Source organism: Procambarus clarkii, chromosome 11 (genome assembly GCF_040958095.1).
Source record: "Procambarus clarkii isolate CNS0578487 chromosome 11, FALCON_Pclarkii_2.0, whole genome shotgun sequence".
NCBI lineage: Eukaryota > Metazoa > Arthropoda > Malacostraca > Decapoda > Cambaridae > Procambarus > Procambarus clarkii.
Window position 1 is genome coordinate 38814980 of NC_091160.1, and position 22510 is coordinate 38837489.

At 40.0% G+C, this 22510-nt stretch overlaps 1 protein-coding gene across 1 annotated transcript in view; it reads right to left on the reverse strand.

Annotated features, from left to right (window-relative positions):
- Positions 1–1735: 1735 nt before the first annotated feature.
- The window catches only part of LOC123758334 (serine/threonine-protein kinase 17B), an 89760-nt gene continuing 68985 nt past the window's right edge, over positions 1736–22510 (reverse strand). Inside the window, exons 2-7 of the mRNA XM_045742619.2 lie at positions 12300–12512; positions 10355–10493; positions 9617–9743; positions 5302–5350; positions 4648–4827; positions 1736–2777 (exon numbers count right to left, since the gene is read on the reverse strand). Coding sequence (XP_045598575.2) covers positions 1886–2777; positions 4648–4827; positions 5302–5350; positions 9617–9743; positions 10355–10493; positions 12300–12512 — 1600 coding nt within the window. The 3' untranslated portion in view covers positions 1736–1885. The remainder of the gene's footprint in view (positions 2778–4647; positions 4828–5301; positions 5351–9616; positions 9744–10354; positions 10494–12299; positions 12513–22510) is intronic.

Below are 22510 nucleotides of genomic sequence, written 5' to 3' on the forward strand. Positions count from 1 at the left end.
TTTAAATCATTGTAAGACAATTTTATTCACAACAGAAGTCTCTTGAATGATAGAAAACATTATGTATTTTCCTTACTCCCTGGAAGAATAAAATAACTTTCAGCCTGTGGAGTTAATAAGAGCCTCGGTATAAGGTCAAGTACATAATTTTCTGTCATAATATTCCAAAATTTATGCATGCTGTCAGTATTTGTGATGAACGAGATTCCTATATATTATTCTCAATCGCTGCATTTGTCATACATCTTAGACAAACGCAATCTGATGGCAAGATATCTACCCTTATCTTAATTTAAATGAAGATTCACCCAAATATTCTTTATTTAGCCTTGGGGGGAGGGAGGTTATCACAGGCACTTCTTCCCAATCAAAACGTATCTGCTATTAGCATATACAGTACCTTCATAGCCGATTGCTGGATATCTATATTTTTCAGATACACGAGTGGGATACCCAGAACAGTGAGTGGGGACACCACTGTATATTGCAACCCCTCAAAATCTGGACCGTCAAAAAAGAAAATCAAGGCTCGTTCTGGTACAAACGTTTAAGATTTAACTTTTAGCCCCTAGAAATTGAGTCTAATAAAAAAGTTTACAAGCATTGTACTGTTGTTAGTACTGTACTTAATTTACATGATCTTTAGGGCTGTAAGTTAATAAAAAAAAAAAAAAAAAAAAAATAAGCATTTAAACATTCCTGTATAACAAAAATCATCATTAATCCTGTACATTTGTCTAAATATGAGCAAAGGTGCTTGGTAATCATTTCATATTAAGAAAAAATAAATCCCAAGCTTCTGATTACTTCCCAGATACCTTAGCCAGAACTATACACAGTAGTCCAGACTTTGGTGGCTGCATTATATATCTTACAATAAACCATACATTACGTACAATAAAAGTATGCTTTAATCTGGCCATATATCCTTAATACTGGTTTAATTAGACTATTAAAATTACAACAGAAAAATATTTGGGTGCAATTTTCTTGCAATGTGGGAGTGAAATTACAGTAAGGCAAACATTGTAAATAAATAATCATTGGTTTCGTATTCACCGTACTTGTTGCTAGTTTGGGAGACAGTGCCTTGAACATTACTCTGGTAATTAATTTTAAAGTTAACTGAATTCAAATGAAATTGTTGGAAATAGCGTCGAAAACGTATTTTAAGTTAACTGCACCATTTGTAAGTATTTTATTTTAAGCATTAAATGCATTTTTAAGTCTTAAGCTAAGTCAATTCCTCTTACAGTTGGTTAAGCACAATGACTCCGAACATCATGCATTTATCGGAAAATTGTTCTTAGGTCGGCACGGGAAAGTTCATAAATATTTTGAATAATGACATTATACAAAATATGCATTTATATAATAATCTTCTGAAGTGTACTGTTATTACTTTTTTAGAATGTCAGCAATGATATTACAAAAGACGGTAATAAATATCAGGGAGAACTATATTACACATTTCTGTACCATGAAACTGGTTACTACCAGAAAATATTTTTTGTGCTAATACTGTATGTTTCCTCTTGATAATACTTGGTGAATATCACCGAGTTAATAAGAAATTATACCAAATATTATTATTAAAGAAATTTATATCAACATAAATTAAATAAATCGCCTGCAGACACAGCTTAATCGTCAAAAGGTATAAAATTTACTCTGCTAACTGCTGCAGTTAGTTAATATTCACTGAAATTTGTTACAATAGCACCATTTGATTATAAATGTGGTCACAATATGGAGAGGTTTACCCAGCCAGCATAACTGGCATTATATATTACTGAGCAGCAGCATTCAGCTGATATACTCTATATATAATATATAAATATATATAATATATACTATTTACCCTATAAGAAGAGGCAACAAGTCCTCAACAATTACAAATGTCACATTGGGTTAACAAATGATACTTTTTTTCCAAGATTATACTAACAGAGCCTTGCACAGACCCGTACTTCTGTTGATCTGTTGGAGACTTTAAATCACATTTTGAACCATGTCGTCTCAGGCATAGAGGTGAGGGTTTTAATTTTTCCATACAACTGTCTTTAACATCTTTACCATTTTCCTTATTTTCTTTACCTTCCTTACCGATGGCCACTTTCTTTGGTGAATCTGTTTCCCTTACTAATTTTCCTTTATCTGCATGAACTAATCTACTTCTAGGTTTGCCAGGAGACTCTAAAGTGACCAACTCTTTACTATGCCCAGGTACGATGGACTCTTCTGTTTTATTTAGTGTATTCTTATTATTTTCTTTGTTTATGAATTCTGACTTTCTCCATGGACTAACACCTTCTCTGCCATGATGCAAGGTGCTTCCCACACATGCCGTATCTATCTCCCTGGCTGAGTGCATGGAGGAAGTGCTAGGTGCATATGAATCAGGTTCTCCAATAAAGCGAATGGAGGACACCCCTGGACTGTTTGATGGTGATGTGATATCTTTACTACAACTGGCACTTGAGTTACCTGGAGATATGGCTGTAGACACTGTGACAGAATGTGAAATGCTTTCTTTACTACTACTACTGCTGCTGCTGCTGCAGTGAAAAGAAGGGATTCCTTTTGGGGTAGTATTGTGCTTCTCTAGTTCCCTGCTTCGGCGTTGGGATGTTGCAGCGGTTGAAGTGGGAGAATGCAAAAGTATCTCTCTGCTGGAACGATGGGTAGTAGTAGGTGAGGGACTGGAAAAGGGATGAGAAGTATAGACTCCTTTCAGCCACTGGTGTTGTATTGCTTCATCCACTGTTAGACGACAGCTGAAACATTAAATATTGGTTAATTCTTAATATACAGATAAAATGTATGTAATTAACATTCCTAAAACATCGTTATTCCCCAGAAACCTTTCTATGAAGGGTGCAAAGTCATGGTGTATGTCTTCAGGCAGCATTCCTCGTAAGGACCCATAGTATCTCTCCTGGTTTCTTTTAGTATACAATGTAAATTGTGCCAACTTGTTGGTGTAAGCATGGTAGTTTGGTGCCAACAATTAATGAATAAGTTGTTCTTGAGTAAGATGTTCACAACATACACTTATATAATTGTGTGTTATTTATACTAATTAAGTTCCAATCCTGGAAGTTTATACTAATAAACTTCCAGGATTGGAATCGTGTCTCTACTTAACTTCGTAAGTATGTGTCAACTCGGAGGTTCACAACTCCTAATTAATGGACTGAATATAAATATCCTGGTGAATTCCAGAATCTAATCATGTCAAGGGATTTTGTAATTGTTGCAGGCTACCTGCTCTCCAAAATTTTGAAAAAAAAAAGACCTATAGGGATAGAGATTTATGATCTTACCATTAGAACTAACTGTTTTCATGTTACACACACATAAGGTCCCACAGCTGAATGAACAGTGCTCTGGACTCATAGTCCTAAGAGCCTGGGCTTGATTTCCAGTTGAGGCAGAAACAAATGGGCCGAGTTTCTTTCACCTGATGCCTCTGCTCACCTAGCAGTAAATAGGTACCTGGGTATTACACAGCTGCTATGGGCTGCATCTTATTGATGTGTGTGTGTGTGAGAGAGAAATATGTAGTAAATACTGTATGATAGAAGAAAAAAACAGCATTGAATGTAATGAAACAACATTTTCTGGATGAGACCTGGAGGCTCCCCGGAGCTATCTGGGCTGATATTCATGTAATAGACCCTGGCATCAGTCAAAGCGAATGGAGTTCTCAGGCCTACCGGGGACCATGAGCCAGAACCTGGGCCCCCCTCAGAGAGGCACGAGGAGTAATGGCCTATAAAAATTCCCATGTGGTTGGAAGCATTCTATGTCTGCCATCGTCTGGTCAGGCACCCAGAAAGGGAGGCACCCCAAAACAAACCTAATCTGATTAAAATATTACTACTGAAAGCCAAACTGTTGGACAGAACTTCCCCAAACATATAACGAGCAAACGATCATGATGTCACAACCGTCACCGCGCCGCTGTCTGTGCAGCTCCCCCCTCCCCGGGAGGGAGGAAGGGGGAGCCCCAGACCCCTGCGCCGGCTATCCATACTGTCAGTTCTTGGCTGATGTGTGACCTGGCAGATCGTGACTGTGATCTGGCGGTTGTGACTGGTGATAGGAACCTTAAAGACTGCCACGAACATATTAAATATATCCTCGAGGCCAAAGGTCTTCAGAATGGTGATCGTCTTCAGCCTCTTCATGTAATCAAAATATAGATATATTAAAAAGTTTTTGGATTGTGGACGATTGGAACAATTTAAGTGAGAAGGCAGTGGATGCCAAAACCATCAGTAGTTTCTAGTTTCAAAGCGTCATATGACAAGGAATACTGGGAAGATAAGACACCACGAGCATAGCTCTCGTCCTGTAATTACACACACAAGGTAAAATAGGTTGTTAATAAAGATTCTGGTGATGAAACTGCAAATTCTTACAAAGCCAGTATTGTTTGTAATGTCTCGGGCAACCCATTACTATCTATGAAGGTTAATGCACTGGATGGGGAAGTGTAGTCCAAAACAATTGCATCCTAGTGGATACCAGAGGCTGGTCAAACATATGTAACATTAAAACCTGGATAATACAGAGTAGGGTACAAGAACTATGCCATCAACTAAAAGAACATTAAAAAAAAAAAACAGTCAGGAACTATACCTAGGATTGACAACCAACAGCCGTGTGATGAAGTCGATTGCTTGATCCGAGACATCACAAAAGAGTTCCTTCGGAAAGTCAACCTGACCTTGGGATATATTAAGAAAGGTTTCTTGCTTGGTGTCACCACCAAAAGGTGAATGTCCAGTCAATAGTACATACGTCAACACGCCCACAGACCTGCAGTGTAGAAATATTCACATATTTTAACTTTCACATTGGCCCAACAAAATGCTACAAGTAAAAATTAATATTACTTGTACAACTTAAGTTTGAAGATTAAATTTTATATACTGTATTTGGTTTGATCTAATTTTATCTTGCATGGATTTTATGTACAAGTTGGTGAGATAAGATTATACATTAATTTGTATTAAACATTTTAGCAACTTAAAACTTAACAAAAATGACAAGCTGTCCTTTTTTTTCTCAGTGTCACTATAAAATTATTTATGCTATTGCACTTGCATATTGCTTTGCTAATTTTAGAAATGCTAACAAATCAATGACCTATCAAATACAGAGTAGCTATATGAAGCCCCTTCCCCCCCCCCCCTACCCCACCATTTGCTTAATCCATGGTAATACTACATGGCTCTTTATGACACAATTATATTATCTACTTGAAACAGTATTTAACATTATTCCACTTACCACATATCTGTAGCTAGACTGATAGGTTCATACTGCAAGATCTCTGGTGCTGCATATGAAAACAAAATGACAGTTTAAATATTAATAATCTTTATCCCACTTCCTTATACAGCAAGACATTAGTCTAGAGAATGCATTGTATAGCCATACAGGGAAACAAGTATCATTAAACATCAAATAATATTTATGTATACAAATAATATTTACAACTCTTAATCACTCATGCCTGACAGGAAACGAAAAAAATATTAATTTTGTAATCATACTGTAGGAAAAATAAATAAAGGCTTACGACATTTGAACCTTTTATGCCTTTTCACAATATTTCCAGTATCTCTGCAGTGTAATGCTGTAATAATGGAATTATTGAAGAAAGGATCAATCCAGCCCACAAATAAGTCACTGGTCCTCAGTCAGAAATAACAGTCAAAAGGTTTTTCCACAACAAATTCTGAAGCCTTGTTTGTAATCATAGGTGACCGTTAAACGAAGACTGTCACTAACTGCTAGCCAGGCTGTATGCTCAAACCAGCAGACACAACCTGAGTCAAGCAAATCACCCTGCACACAGCAGATAGAGGGGGGACAGGAGATGGAAGAAATAATAGAGAGGAACAGGCACTAGGGACAGAATAGAGTTGGATAGGAAACAAGCAAACAAACCTTAGGAGACATTTCACTAAAGCTCAGTTGTATTTCTGACCACTTCCTTCACTTGCTCCCTTGAGTAAGGCATTTAGAATGATTAAAAAACACAAACTGGTAGAAATATTCACTTGTGCTACATAAATATATCTGTAGGAAGATGTTGGGTGGCAGAAACACTGCCCAACTATGAGGAAAAGGAGGATACCGGCACAAGCAAACACAGACCCAGTCACGAGGTTAGTCACCAGGAGGAGAGCCTAATGAGGGCAACAAAGTGACAATTCCTATGGAAAGTCTGGGGAAGAGATCTTGCTGCAAAAATAGGGTTGGACTCCCTGAAGGCCTGAGCTCTAGACTTTCAATAAGACATGGTAGGGAAGAACACAGTGAAAGTAGCATTGAGTTCTTACATGAGATGTATGTCTATGGTAACTAAACTTGACAAAGTGTTGTAGCAGCTGGGAGATGCATGCCTAGTACAAAGGAGCACTGACCTACGATTAAGACACCAACTATCCGTGGTGACTCAACACAATGCCAGCATATAATGCCAAAGCTATCTGAATATACAGACCATGCCTGGACAATAATAGGTCCCCTTGCAATGAATGAAAATCTTCTCTCTCCCAAAAACTACAAACCCCCTAATTGCTGGAGAAAGGAAGCCTGGTAATCATAAATAACAATAACAAAAATGTCTTCAGGGTAAGTAAGGACAGCAATCAAATAGTCTTTATTCAGCTATATAAATGCAGAGAAAGAAAGGTCATGTCAAACTTACTTCAAGGGCTCCAATAAACCATTTGGCACTGAGCACCTTTCCTTTAAATAACAAAGGGAAACATACCAGATGCTACAGTGAGAGAGAACTGGTGAAGAGCAGGATACTGCTGCATCATGTGCCTAGCTAGTTCATATTGTCATATACAGGACCCCTAAAGGGACTGAATCATTAAGTCCACCACCTGTCCCCCAATGCTGGCAGCAGAAGAGTTGTTCTACAATAACACACAGAGATCACACTAACGTGATGCACAAATGAACAAATCCACAAGGGCCGTGACAAGGATTCGAACCTGCTTCCGACCTATTGACATAGCTCGAGTGCAGGGGGAGTTGTGTAAAATCCTGGTTTGTGCCTCGGAGAGGCTACGGGATCCAGTAAGTTCAGTAGAACTTTGGTTTCAACTCTTTTTAACCCTGTCGTAGCTCAGTCGATTAAGGCAGTGTCTGGGATGCTCCCGGACGCAGGTTCGAATCCTCGTCACGGCCCTTGTGGATTTGTTCAGTTGTTCTACAAATTTCACAAGGATCAACCATGTAAATAAAGAGATGATCTCCCAGCAATTCCAATTAAGCTGTGTGACATTCATTGTAAATGAGTACCAGTCCTGGAATGGTGTCAAGTATAACTGAAGCTTGTGATTATATGTGCATGCAAAGATCCACCTGAAGAATGTTAAATAATTCAGGTATTCCCAGGAAGAAAGTTGCATTAAATTCCCATCTGCTCAGAATGGACAAATGCAGGACACACTCCATTAACATGTTCAAGACCTTCTTGATGTAAACTAATGAGTGGACTAAATCCAGAGTAAGTAGACAAGAGGTTATTGACAATGTCTATCACCAAAGTGGGAGGAACCAAATGCAGCCTCCCCACCCAGTTTAAGCATTGCACCACTGACATATTGTTGCAGCGAAGACAAAAACTTAAGCCTTCATGATATTTATGCAGAAAGAGATATATTGCAACAACTATTTCCCAACTAAAGCCACACCAATGATGTGCAAAACATTCTACTTCATGATTTAAGTATGGAACAAACAGCTAACATTTTCAGGAAAACAGTCTTGTCCACTACCTAAGAGGAAGCAGGAACGCAATATATAAACAAGGAGACAGAAGCAGATCCTACACACCTAGAGAGCCAGGTCCAGTTCAGAAACATGGTCCGAATTTCTCAACCAGAACCATTGGAAATCTCACTTTGTTCTAGTAGGAAGGCAACATGATGAAAACATAAGGTATTTGATAATCTTTCTTCATAGAAGGACAAACCAAATTCATAGTGAATAGGCTTAGATATCTATACAATGCTGCTCATGATGGGTACAGCAGATCTCCCCCCACCTTTAAAAAAAAAATCATCAGGTCTGGTGACTTGCATCTAACTATAGCCAAAGAGGTATCAGTCCATGGCATCCTCTGACACCTCGCTTAGATACTCAATCAGGGAAGACAAAGGGCCTTCCCTCAAGTCTTTTTACCATCCGGAGGAGGAAGGATCTTCTAATCCCTGCAGACACTGAACTCTGCACACCTTAAAGGAAAACTAAAAAACAGCAACCTTCCATTCCTAGTGCTGCCAGTGCCTGAGCAAGAGCCATGAAGCTTTTTTTTGTGTGTACTTGCAGCTAGAGGGTAAAAATGAGAAGCAGAGTTTTTAACACACTGGAACCAAAGCCCCATTCACTGAAGCACAAAGAATATAGTCAAGAGCCACACCCACATGGGCCTCACAAAAAGACTTGGTTGAGGAAAGTTGAGGAAACCCAAAGAGTGAGAATCTCTTAAAAATAGAAACGACAGTTTCGGGAATCTGCAAAATCCTGGAATGGTGGCTACCAGCATCGATACATTGGAGCCAGAGTCCAAAGTCACAAAGTGATATGATAAACTGCCTGCAGAAACTCTGGGTCTAGCAGATTGGTCACCTATGAATGAGAAATACTTCAAACTCAAGGTTGAAACCATCCCTGCATCCAACATCCAATAGGACAATACAAGAGACCAAAGGAGTGGCTGCTGGAGTTATTGCATTATGGAAAGGATGCTGCAATATGCCCACCACCATATCCCATAGCCAAGAGTTGCACCACAATGGTTAACAGTAGGTTAACACCAAACTGAGGGTCAAGAGACCTAAACCAGTTTACTGGGTCAATCTCCTATGAGCGAAGTTTTGTACCAAGGCAAGTGTTCGTCTACTCCAAACTTAACTTTTTCAGGATGCCAAAAAAAAAAAAAAAGGCAAATGAAGTTCATAAAAGTGAAAATAAAACAAAATAAAAAGCCAACCCATTCACTAAAAATGAGAACTGGTGGGTAACAGGCCCATCCAATGCCCCCGGAGGTGAAGAAACTTATTTAAAGATTAAAAAGGTGTCCAATTACTAGCACTCTCCAGGACAACAGTCTGAGATAATGGGAGCTGGCTTGTGAAGTGCCATTACATGATGACAATCTGTGGAAATGACCAAGTAACTGAGTCGTAGTTAGTGAGAGCCTTCATTTGAAAGTTTCTCGTTATCATAAGTGAGGGGTCTGGAAAATTTTGATGTTTTGTGGAAAATCCTTGAAAGTCATTTTCGATACAGAATGATTCTTTCTCCAGTAACTTCCTTGGCACACACTGACCTTATAGTGATGCTTGATAATTTCTTGTAGTGCCATGCTATATGTTGCCCTGTCTGAGTGCACAATCCACATTTAAGGACACAGTGGAATCATACTTGTGGGACCAATCAAGGGTAAGAGTTTAGAAATGGCAGTAACAGAAATATGAAAACAGCACAGATGGTGTGAAACTACACCTGCATGGCAAGACAAATTTGCGTTTCCTGTCTTTCCTGGTCAGCAAGCATAAGACACATTCTGACTCACCAACATAATCTGGAGTGCCGAGGACCTCGCGAACTTCTATGTCAGACAGGATGATGCGTGAAATGCCGAAGTCACACAATTTAACATCACTTTGTGGATGTTGTCCCATCAACAAGAGATTTTGTGGCTGTGGAAAAAAAGAATATTGTACTTTAATAATATTTTTGCAATGAGGAAAATCTTTCATCATATAAGTTACAGGCTCTCAAATAATTAAAAAATTATATTTTAAGTATGAAATTTAGTAGTGCTGTAAAAATCCATGCAATTGAACTATTATAAAATGATTAGAATATTTGGAATTTACAGTATAAAAAACAACAGTATGAAAATACCTTGTGACAAAGACTAAACAAGGTTAGGAACATAGGGTCTTGCGAAACTTATTTTCAGAGATGTAAAGTGACTTGGCTAAATGGCTGGACTCTGCAGTGAAGGTCTTTGGTAATAAAACAATAATGTTGAAGCTAGTGTAAAATACTGTAGTGAAATATGTAAAAACTGTCCAAGACAACATAAATTTATTAATGCCCAGGAATTTTCACATTTACTCAGCTATTGTATTTACATCATTAAAAAAAAAGTGGCTGCCTCGTATTTTCAGAGACCATTTATTTTGTTGAAGTACAATACAATACATATTATTTGTCCTAGTGATCCCTGGTTGGGAACCACTGCTGTATAGGCTTCTCCAGGTAATGAAAGGTGAACACCTATGAGACAAAATACAATTTATACCTTCAAGTCCAGATGGGCAATGTTGTGGGCGTGCAGAAAGCGAAGAGCACCAAGAATGTTGATCATGTAGCGACACACAACACCCTCCTCCAGATTTTCTTCCTCGTCTATGACTCTCTGCAACTCTCCACCCTCAGCCCTGGAATCATTGCTTATGTTATGACTACACAATAAATTAAATACAAAATTATGAGAACATGAACTGAAGGTGTAAACATACATTTATTCAATGAGGAATTATTTTTAAAAATATCTGCTTAACAAGGCTGTCAATGTTAAGGTTAGGTTAGGTTTGATCAAATTTCTATGTTAGTTTTAACTAAAAAAAAATCAGTTCATATATAATGTAATGGAAACCTTATAATTTCATAAGAATAATGCTTTGAAAAATATATGTCTGTAAAATTCGGCTTGTTATGCAACTTGGCCTATTAGAAGTACAGTCAGATTCGTTCTCGATTCACAATCGAGAATTCCAGGTTCAATTCTAGGGTGGGACAGAAATGGTTGGGCGCATTTCCTATCAACTAATGCCCCTGTTTTCACCTAGCAGTAAATATGTACGCAGGAGTTAGTCAGCTTATTGTGGAGTTGTATCCTGGGCGGGGTCAGTAATTCGACCTTGGGGGGGTGGGGGGAGAATCTAAGTATAAACCTAACATGTATGAATACACTCTGGCTGCCTGTCCCCCCGACACAATGAATTCATTATTATTATTATGAAGGGAAAAGTTACTCTGACCTTCTTACAGGAGGATACCCTTGACTGCCTTCAGCTCCCCAAGTCATAACTGTGATGTGCTTATCTCTGAAGCTAGACACAGATATAATGCAACAATCAATGATGGAGTCAGAGTCTGTCTCCTGTGGATTCCTTCCCATATTGGTCTCCAAATGCATGATAGAACTGATGAGTTGACCAAGACTTTTGCTCGTTAAGAGGGGATTGATTACCAACTTGGGCTGCCTTTGAGCAGCCTGAGGGCAGTAATATTCCGGGAACATCAACTAAATTTCGGAGACTTGAGGCAAAGTGAAATTCACACCAGTTCCTCCATCTATCATCATTCTATTATGCAGGAAGAACCGCACGTCTATGGGTCATCCAATAATGTTAGCAGACTTCTAGATGTTACCACTGCTAGGCTTAGGCTCGGCTACAAGTACCTCTGGGAATTTGTAACATCTGCTGAAGTAGATTTGACTAAATATAAACTCTGTCAGCAGAACTATTCGCATACTTTGCGTCATTATATAATGGAATGTGAAAAAATCGCGGAATTTAGAGATAACACCATCAATAGTGTCCAAGATATGTGTACTTCATTCATAATAATATGCTGCCCAAACTCTTAGCGAAGTATCCAAAATTTGCTTACTGTAAGTAATGCATGCACATGACTGTAAAGCTGCCGCCCAGTTGGGTGGGTGTGCAGCAAGACTAGTAACTGTGCGACTGATCATAGATGTAAAGTGCCTTGTATAGTGACTGTTGTGAGCCTCTTGCTGAATCACTTGTGACACAAAAGATTATTGATGTGTGTATTTGTGTAGGTGATTAAATATGTATGTGTATGTATATATGTATATGTATATATATGTACAAGTATGAGTAAGTGTACATGTACATATATAACATTTAATAATTTCGTAAATAGCGTCAAAAGATTGTTATTTGCTTAGCTAAACGAACTAAAGGATTCAGTTCCTGAACCGATTATGTGCCTCTGTAATCCTTTACACCACCGCCCACGGGATGGGTATGAGGTGCATAATAAAGAAAGAAATTCAATTACAGGAGGATGTCACAAATAGGTTTATAAAAAAAATAATGAATATACTGGTTAGTATTACCAAAGCAGCCCAACACTTAAATATGAATGTTAGTGCTTGAAATAGCAAAATGTAAGCTTTTGAAATTGAGTGTATAACTCTTAGGACATACAGTTCGAGAACGAGGATGATCTCCGAAGTGGTCTCGTAGAGCTGGTGGAGGGACACGATCCTGGAGGAGGGTCTGGCCAGGAGGAGGACAGCCGCCTCGTGAAGGATCTCGTGGCGGACGTCTTGGGCTCGGCGACGTTTCCTCATGACCTTGGCAGCGAACCAAGTGCCAGTCCGGAGGCAGCGAGCGCGCCTCACAGCCGCGAACTTTCCCCTGGAAATAACATTAAAATGTTAATAACTCTTGCTGAACCACGGATAGCACTGCTGAATATATACCGCTATGCTGAAAGCTACTATGCCGAAACTATTCTATTCTGACCGATATTAGCAGTTGTGGGGTTGCATCCTACAATTGAAGTATACATTTACATAATCTATACTGACGCATAGATTTACACAAAGATTTACACAATCTATACTGCAGCATAGATTTACACAATCTACACTTAAGCATAGATTTACACAATCTATACTGAAGCATAGATGTATACAATCTATACTGAAGCATAGATTTATACAATCTATACTGAAGCATAGATTTACACAATCTATACTGAAGAATAGATTTACACAATCTATACTGAAGCATAGATTTACACAATCTATACTGAAGCATAAATTTACAAAATCTATACTGAAACATAAATTTACACAATCTATACTGAAGCATAAATTTACACAATCTATACTGAAGCATAAATTTACACAATCTATACTGAAGCATAGATTTACACTATCTATACTGAAGCATAGATTTACACAATCTATACTGAAGCATAGATTTACACAATCTGTACTGAAGCATAGATTTACACAAAGATTTACACAATCTTTACTGAAGCATAGATTTACACAATCTTTACTGAAGCATAGATTTACACAATCTGTACTGAAGCATAGATTTACACAAAGATTTACACACTCTTTACTGAAGCATTGATTTACACAAAGAGAGCAATTATTCCGACCTCACATTAGTAGACCACGTAAGTGTTTTGACAAAAAATGGCACAGATATTAAAAGACAACGATAGCGCATGCACTGAAACTTTTGCTTGTCAAACATCAATTTCTGTCGCGTCCATTTGTCATAGACTAGCTGCAAATTACCGGTAAGTTTATTGAATAGAACATCAATGCTAGAGGCACAAGGAAATTTGTAATCACGTATTTAATTTACATCAATGTTTACATTATACGTATCATAATAATCAAACCAAATTATATTTATCATATTATTAGTAATTATAATAATAATGAAAATAGGCTAACCAGAATATATTACCACAGGTCTATCATACAAATTATTACACATGCTCTCGGACGCAGGTTCGAATCCTCGTCACGGCCCTTGTGGATTTGTTCATACTAATTATCATTTATATTATTAGTAGGCGGTGATACTTTCTAGTGGTTTCAAGTGGAACAGTGACAAATATTATTAAATTATCCCGAAGATATTATGACCTCTCTAAGAGATATTCTGTTATTTTCTTACCAATAATATTTATAAAATAGAATGTCTGTCCAGGCTGAAGGTCACACGCTTGGGACTGGCCTAAGCCAACTTTTCAAGATGACACATGGCGGTAGTAGGGGTTATTAATCAGCCAAATAACGACTACAAGCAATAAGTCATATATGTACTGTCTTGTGCAAGAGCGGGTTGAATATTTACACAAATTTGTGCGATTAATTATCACTCTCATACACTGCATATGTGCACTCATAAAGTGTCTCTTCCTCTCACAAACACACACACACACACACACACACACACACACACACACACACACACACACACACACACACACACACACAGACATACGCGCGCGCGCACACACACGCTGCCTCTTACAACCTGTGTCTCTGCCCCCTACTGTCTCTGCCTCAGACAAAGGATCTCTTGGGGTGCCTGATAGTAATGATGCGGCGGCAGTTGTGGTCGGGTGGTGGTGATGGTAATGGCTAACGTTAACAGTGATGGGTGGGGTAGTGGGCGTTGGTGATGGTGGTCCTTGAGGTTACTCTGAGGTGGCTTCGAGGCTTAACGTCCGCGCGGCCCGGTCCTCGACCAGGCCTGCTTTTCGACCATGTCTTTCATTTTCATATTGTTTCCCCGTCTGATTTCTGTGTAGTTATTTCTAGTCAGTCGTTCTTCAGTTTCCTCACCTTCTCCACACTCACGCTCTAAGTGGGAAACGCCATCACAGCACACAGCACCGCTCCTGTGCCAGATAAGTCCACTACGGGCTCACCATAGCTCGTGCTACTTGGAACTTGTTTCGAGTAGCTGAATCTATAATAACAACAAGCCATCACAGCTGCAGGTGCCATCTTGTTCTCTCATGTTGTTACTTCCAGCAACTCTTTTTATTAACTTCCAAATTAAATTCACCTCTTAGAAAGAGAGAAGGAGCGGGAGTGGGGGGAGGGAGGGAGGAGAAAGAGAGAAAAGTGGGACTAAACCAAAATAAGTGAGAGGAAAGGAAGATGGATATTGATCTTTTTCATGTTGTCATGCGTTGTCATTTACGCATATATGTGTATGTATGCATATGTATGTGTACATGAATGGTGCATTTATCATATGTATAAGGGTGCATTTATCATATGTATACGTGCATGTATGCATATGAAAGTGTGCATGTATGCATATGAAAGTGTGCATGTATGCATATGAAAGTGAGCATCTCTGCATATGTAAGTGTGCATGTATGCGTATGTGTGAGCAACGTTTAAAGCCTATGAAACAGGAACAATTCAAGAAACCGAGTTAAGGCCGCAAGCAAGGCAAGGAATGTGTACCAACTGACATGGGCATTCTAGGTCAATTAGCCTAGCAGATATGGGCTAGGGGGGTTGAGTTTTTGAGATCAGTGAAGGTTACATAGTGAAGGCATTCCCAGCCTTCATGGCGTCAACAAACCAAACTACAGTAACAATGGTTCAGGATGAACAACCCAGCCGGTTTTCTTCCTTTTGGGGAGTGTTGTACATGCTGCTATGGCGGTGTGTCCACTCACAAGATGAGTGACGCTGCCCAATACTGTCACTATGGCGGTGTGTCTACTCACAGGATGAGTGGCTCTGCCCAATACTGTCACTATGCCGGTGTGTCCACTCACAGAATGAGTGGCGCTGCCCAATACTGTCACTATGGCGGTGTGTCCACTCACAGGATGAGTGGCGCTGCCCAATACTGTCACTATGGCGGTGTGTCCACTCACAGGATGAGTGACGCTGCCCAATACTGTCACTATGGCGGTGTGTCCACTCACAGGATGAGTGGCGCTGCCCGATAAACTCGCCCCTCGGGGGCAAAATTTAAATTTAAATTTACAGTGACAATAGTCGTAATATGCATTAAGCCACCGTCGTTGTCCTTTGGAAAATTTGCAGAAATAAACGCCATGTCGCAAGTATTTTTGTTTTTAAATTTCTGAGAAAAGATACGAATCTAGCCCTTCATTTCCCCATTTCTAATGCTAACCAGCATACATAAATTTTCTTTTGTCCCTTCATGAACAGGATTACATATTCATTGGATTTTGACATCTGTTCTGCTACATATGGTATAGTTGGAGGGGGGGTGAAGGGGGTTACATCATTCAACCTCAATGTGGTTGATGAGACTGAAGAGCTGTATACCCTTCAATCACATTGAACGTACAGTGAGGTTATCTATCTTGAGGTTATCTTGAGATGATTTCGGGGCTTTTTAGTGTCCCCGCGGCCCGGTCCTCGACCAGGCCTCCACCCCCAGGAAGCAGCCCGTGACAGCTGACTAACACCCAGGTACCTATTTCACTGCTAGGTAACAGGGGCATAGGGAGAGAGGCGGTTTTCATCCGAGAAAGTCAGCCTAATACCATATAATTCATTAGTATATCTTATTCTGGAATATGTCAGGGAAGGGAAGCGAACTATCAGGAGAAAGCGCCAAGCCACTACCACTATATAGCACTTGGAAGGGATCAGGATCTGGGATGGGACGGGGAGGGGAGGGAAGGAATGGTGCCCAACCACTTGTGGACGGTCGGGGATTGAACGCCGACCGGTATAAAGCGAGACCGTCGCTCTACCGTCCACACCAAGTGGTTGTAAAGTGGAATATTGCAGGCAATTTGGACACCATATTTGAACACTTCTACTGACAAAATGAAACATTTTACCGCTGATCAACGACGATGATACCCAAGACATAAATAAATACTACGAAATCAACTTAGAAGAATTGAATATATTATTAAATTTCAACAGAAGAATATGAGGTGATTTATTACAAGTATTTACAATTATGTAAGACCATAACAATCTTCTTCACAGAAAAAATACTTCGATATTGCATAACAAGTATATATACTGTGCTTCAGAATTACCGGTAAATGATTTCACTGCAACGAAGCAAAATACATTTTCTGTCTATCGTATTGTAACCATATGGAAGAGCTTACCAAGTTCAATACTTCCGAGTAATAGCGTGTATACAATAACAAACTGATTAGACAAGTAATTCTCCCTTATGTCAACGCTTTACAACGCAAACGAGAAGAGGGTCGACGCGAGCCATCGCTCCTCTATCTAAACAAATCCAGCCTAGCCTAGCCTAGCCTAGCCTAGCCTAGCCTAGCCTAGCCTAGCCTAGCCTAGCCTAGCCTAGCCTAGCCTAGCCCAGCCTAGCCCAGCCCAGCCCAGCCCAGCCCAGCCCATCCTAACCCAACCTAATATAATTAAAATATTGTTTGAGATTTTAATCATATCGTAATCGTAAATTTAGATTTTGGTTTTAGACTGTCAACCAAAGTTTTCCCATAAACAGGCAGCCTAATTTATGGGTCTACGGCAATAGTTTTGGATGAATTCCTCTGTAATCCTTTGTAATACCACGTACGAAAACTGTTAAAAAGGTCAAATTCTGCCAGAGTTCCAGACTTTCGCAAAGCTAAGGAAAGTAGTAGACACATGGCACTGAAAGGGATACCTTACATTTTATTATGACAGTCATTTCAATAGTCAACTCCGAGTGCCCCCAGGCTCTGTGTTGTAATCTCTGTTGTTTACCACACACACACACATATGTAAGTACTTGTATACCACATCTTGTACACCACATATGTAAGACCAATCCTGGAGTATGCGGCCCCAGCATGGAGCCCGTACCTTGTCAAGCACAAGACGAAGCTGGAAAAAGTCCAAAGGTATGCTACTAGACTAGTCCCAGAACTAAGAGGCATGAGTTATGAGGAAAGGCTGCGGGAAATGCACCTCACGACACTGGAAGACAGAAGAGTAAGAGGGGACATGATCACAACCTACAAAATCCTCAGGGGAATCGACCGGGTAAACAAGGATGAACTATTCAACACTGGTGGGACGCGAACAAGGGGACACAGGTGGAAGCTGAGTACCCAAATGAGCCACAGAGACGTTAGAAAGAACTTTTTCAGTGTCAGAGTAGTTAGTAAATGGAATGCATTAGGAAGTGATGTGGTGGAGGCTGACTCCATACACAGTTTCAAATGTAGATATGATAGAGCCCAATAGGCTCAGGAATCTGTACACCAGTTGATTGACGGTTGAGAGGCGGGACCAAAGAGCCAGAGCTCAACCCCCGCAAGCACAATTAGGTGAGTACAATTAGGTGAGTACACACACACACACACACACACACACACACACACACACACACACACACACACACACACACATACACCAAAAATTGATAAAGAAGGAGTCTTGAAACCTGGAACTTCTCTCTTGGTGCAACAGGCTGTTGCTTGGAGCGGCCCGCAGACCCCACATATCTACCACAGCCCGGTTGGTTCAACACTTCTTGAAGAAAACTATCCAGTTTTCTCTTGAAGACATCCACGTTTGTTCCTATAGGCACAGTCACTTTTGGTTTAGAGGACATCAAATTCACACCCGTGACCTGACAGAAACTAAATTCTTAATTGATAAAGGTGTATAGATGCACATTTGTTCCACAGTTCAGCGTTTTATTCAGTCTGATTTTTTTTTTTTGCCAATATCTAAACACTTTCAAATGCTGTCGTTTTACAACTATTTTATTTGGCATTAAACTCGTCAAAGTCGCCAACGCCCTGAACAGACTGACCCACAAACTGACACACAAGCACACGGAGAAAATTGCAAAATCGCTTGATTTGCGTTTCACAATGATGTTATATGACAAAGAGTGCTGGGGAGACGGGACACCACGAGCGTAGCTCTCATCCTGTAACTACACTTAGGTAATTAAAAAGGTCAAAATGCCCAATTTCTTTTTTTAACCCAGCTTCTTTCAGAACAATACATCTGCCACTTTTACAGCATCTGATACATTTATTTGTAAACTCTAAAAAACCTAACTGGCATTGAAATTTAGGAGAGGAAATCCGACAAGATAACACTAAGTTTGCATTAGTGCGTCAAGGCGAAGAGCAAAGCGGTGAGGCAAGAGACTTCTTGCCCAACCTCCCCGGGGAGAAGCAAGGTAGAGTCTTGCCCAACCTCCCCCGGGGAGAAGCAAGGTAGAGTCTTGCCCAACCTCCCCCGGGGAGAAGCAAGGTAGAGTCTTGCCCAACCTCCCCCAGGGAGAAGCAAGGTAGAGTCTTGCCCAACCTCCCCCGGGGAGAAGCAAGGTAGAGTCTTGCCCAACCTCCCCCGGGGAGAAGCAAGGTAGAGTCTTGCCCAACCTCCCCCGGGGAGAAGCAAGGTAGAGTCTTGCCCAACCTCCCCCGGGGAGAAGCAAGGTAGAGTCTTGCCCAACCTCCCCCGGGGAGAAGCAAGGTAGAGTCTTGCCCAACCTCCCCGGGGAGAAGCAAGGTAGAGTCTTGCCCAACCTCCCCGGGGAGAAGCAAGGTAGAGACGGACGGTACGCCAGTCTGTCGCCAGCGGCAAGCAGTGCAGACGGGTCAATACGGAGCTCAACGCCTCGCCCACACACCTTCCCGCCGCTATGACGAAAACATCCAATATCTCAAGATATCTTCGTTTTATGGCCTAGTTTTATATGAATGATTTTCCACTTCTTAAAAAGTGGAAGAAACTAGGCCACGGATAATATAATTTAGAGAAAAATACATCATTAGCTGACATGGTCGCCAAGGACTAGAAGTTTACTAAAAAGAAGTTAACCAATGTTGTAGAGATCTGACATCTGGCAACACCAGTAAATATATATATATATATATATATATATATATATATATATATATATATATATATATATATATATATATATGTTATGGAGTTCATAAACTCTATAATAAATACAAAGCCGCCGTGATTGCGGAAAGATGTACAGGTTTCGCAAGTGGTTGCGTAAAAGCCTAACGAACCCTCGCCCTCAGATCTGTTTGTTGTCGTATTTTAACGGAATTGACCAGTCAATATTGTGGGATTTTAATCAAATTGCAGTTGTGTAATACTGACGCTTTCTGACCATCAGACTCGATAGATAATCAGATGGGTCGCTGCGGTTCCAACATTTCTGGTTAGGCAAAAGAATTGCATTTATTTTACGGAGTGTCAAATCGTGAGAACAGGCTACCTCCTCGCGTCGAAATGACTGACAATATAGAGCAATACAAGGCAGCACAATTCAGTGACGACACACGGCCTAAAAAATATGAGTCCTACAGTACCTACAGTTTGGATACAGCCTTATCTGTTAATATTTTTATATAAATCGTTTTGATGAATAGATTCATGCCTACAAAATTGCTCTCATTTTTACTAAGGGTTAGTTAATGCGGTTGGCATCATAAATACATGACGCGTATATACGATGGAATCTTTTCTTTTTTTTTACTAAACAATATACAATATAAAAATCATATTTACATAAATTTACAGAGGGAAATACTACATTTATTTATAGTTTATATAATTATCAGTAAACCGTATACCTGGAGTGGGAAGCGAGAATTTTACTCCCCAAGGCCGGTCTGGGGGGGGGGGAAGGCTTATCTTAAGATAATTTTACCTAAAAGACTCTTGATTAGACCGGCCCGCAGGCCCGCATATCCATACAGCCCGGTAAACCTGTTATTCCCCGCAGTAACTTGTCTAATTGGTACTTGAAAACGTCCACTCTGGTTCCGGCAATATTTCTTATATTTGGAGCCTATTGAAGAACCGCGGACGTCTGATAGTCATACAGGTCTTTGATGTAAGTAAGTTCCCTTCAGTAAGTATTAAAAGGTAAAGTAAGTAAACCTCTACCCTTTAGTAAGTTGATATTTTGTTGTACTGTATATATATTTAGAACCTGGCTTCTGGGGAGGCTGAAAGAATGGTCAACAAGTGGGTGGTTATTAGAGTTTAACTTAATCAATGATGCTGGGGGCTAGGATAACATGGTAGCAAATGACAGAGGGAACCCTCTTTGAGTCGGACAGAGAGAGAAACAGCTGGTGGCTGTTATCGCACAGAACCTGTCTCCTGATGCCCACACGAAACAGATATCATTAGCTGCATATGAAAGGCTGGTCAACATAGGAACTGACTTTATTAATCTGAATATGAAGTTGTGGTATCCATATCTCGTTAACACAAACCCAAGTTGGAGAAAGTGCAGAAGTATGACATCAGACTAGTCTCAAAGCTGAGTGGCATGATATACGAAAAATAATTAATTCAAATTCACGTCATGAATCTAAACAGAGGAGGAATCAATGCATACAAAATACTTAAATAAATAGATAGGATGGTACATGAACAAGGAGATAAAAGTGCATGGATACTCGATATCCGAATGAACTAGAGATATTATAAATAATAAATTTTTCAGTGTCAAGAGTAGTGAATAAATTAAATGGCTAATAGGCTAAGAAGTGAAGAGGTGGAAAGCACCAATCGAGAGGCGCAATCGGCAAGCACAACTAGGCGAGTTCCTGGATCAGGTAATGGTGGTGACGTGAAGGTGCGTCCTCGCTACGGGCTCACCATAGACCGTGCTACTTGGAACTTGTTCCGAGTAGCTGAATCTATAACAACAATCCTAAACGTCGCCACCTTTCACTCCTCCACGTGTGTGTGTGTGTGTGTGTGTGTGTGTGTGTGTGTGTGTGTGTGTGTGTGTGTGTGTGTGTGTGTGTGTGTGTGTGTGTGTGTGTGTGCTTATCTGAATTTCAGTAGTCTTAGTAAAGTCCCTCATGATGTTAGGCTACTGGGGAAGGGAACGTAGCAGGTCTAGCTAGCCATTACGATTATATAGCACTTGGAAAGGATCAGGATAAAAATTTGGGAAAGGAATGGTGCCCAACCACTTGGACGGTCGAGGACTGAACTCCGACCTGCATGAAGCGAGACTGTCGCTCTACCGTCCAATCCAAATGGGGTCTCTCATGAGTCAAACAAATAACATATGGTGCTAAATTTCTTCTTGACTAGATCGAAGCATAATTGACGGGGAAAAAAATAAGGCCTACACTAGGACAATCAGAATGGCGATCAGTGATGCATTCCACATAGTAGTGAACATGGTGTATAAACAATAGCCTACTGTAGAGCTTCCATAGCCTGAGGTTGGGCTGGTTGAAGTATACAAATCAACCTATCCTCAAGCAGTCAGTGTTCGTGCAAGCTGAGGCCGTCTCGAAAAGCTCACTCGTAATTTTTTTCCTACTACAATCAAAAAGTATTTTCTCTGTTATTATTATTATTATTATTATTATTATTATTATTATTATTATTATATACACTACTATAATTTTCCGTATAATTAGGCCATTATCACCACTCAGCGTACTTAGCCATATTGCAAATATTTTTAATGGACCATTAATTAATGGAACCTAATTAGGCTGCTGTTTGATGGTTGTTCCATGTGATGGACTGTCGTTACCAGAACTCCCTGAAATGAGTACCTCATAATTCAGAACTGGTGCAGCGAACTAGGGCGTCTCTTGACCCTCCCCGCCACAATGTTTACATTAAACAGCTGTTTCCCCTCAAGTCATTACAAAAGGAACACAAAGGTGTTCTGAAATATAGACTATATAATGAATTTCTTCTGTCGATTGCCAATTATACATATACACAAATGTAGAAGGGAACACCTGCTGCATGGGAGGAACACTTTACAAGTGCTATTATTTACTAAAGCAGGATACGATCAAATCGTAAATAACTCGTTATCAAACATGTTAGAACTGAATAAATTTGGCAATAGGTTAGGTTAGGCTATTAAGGCTAAGT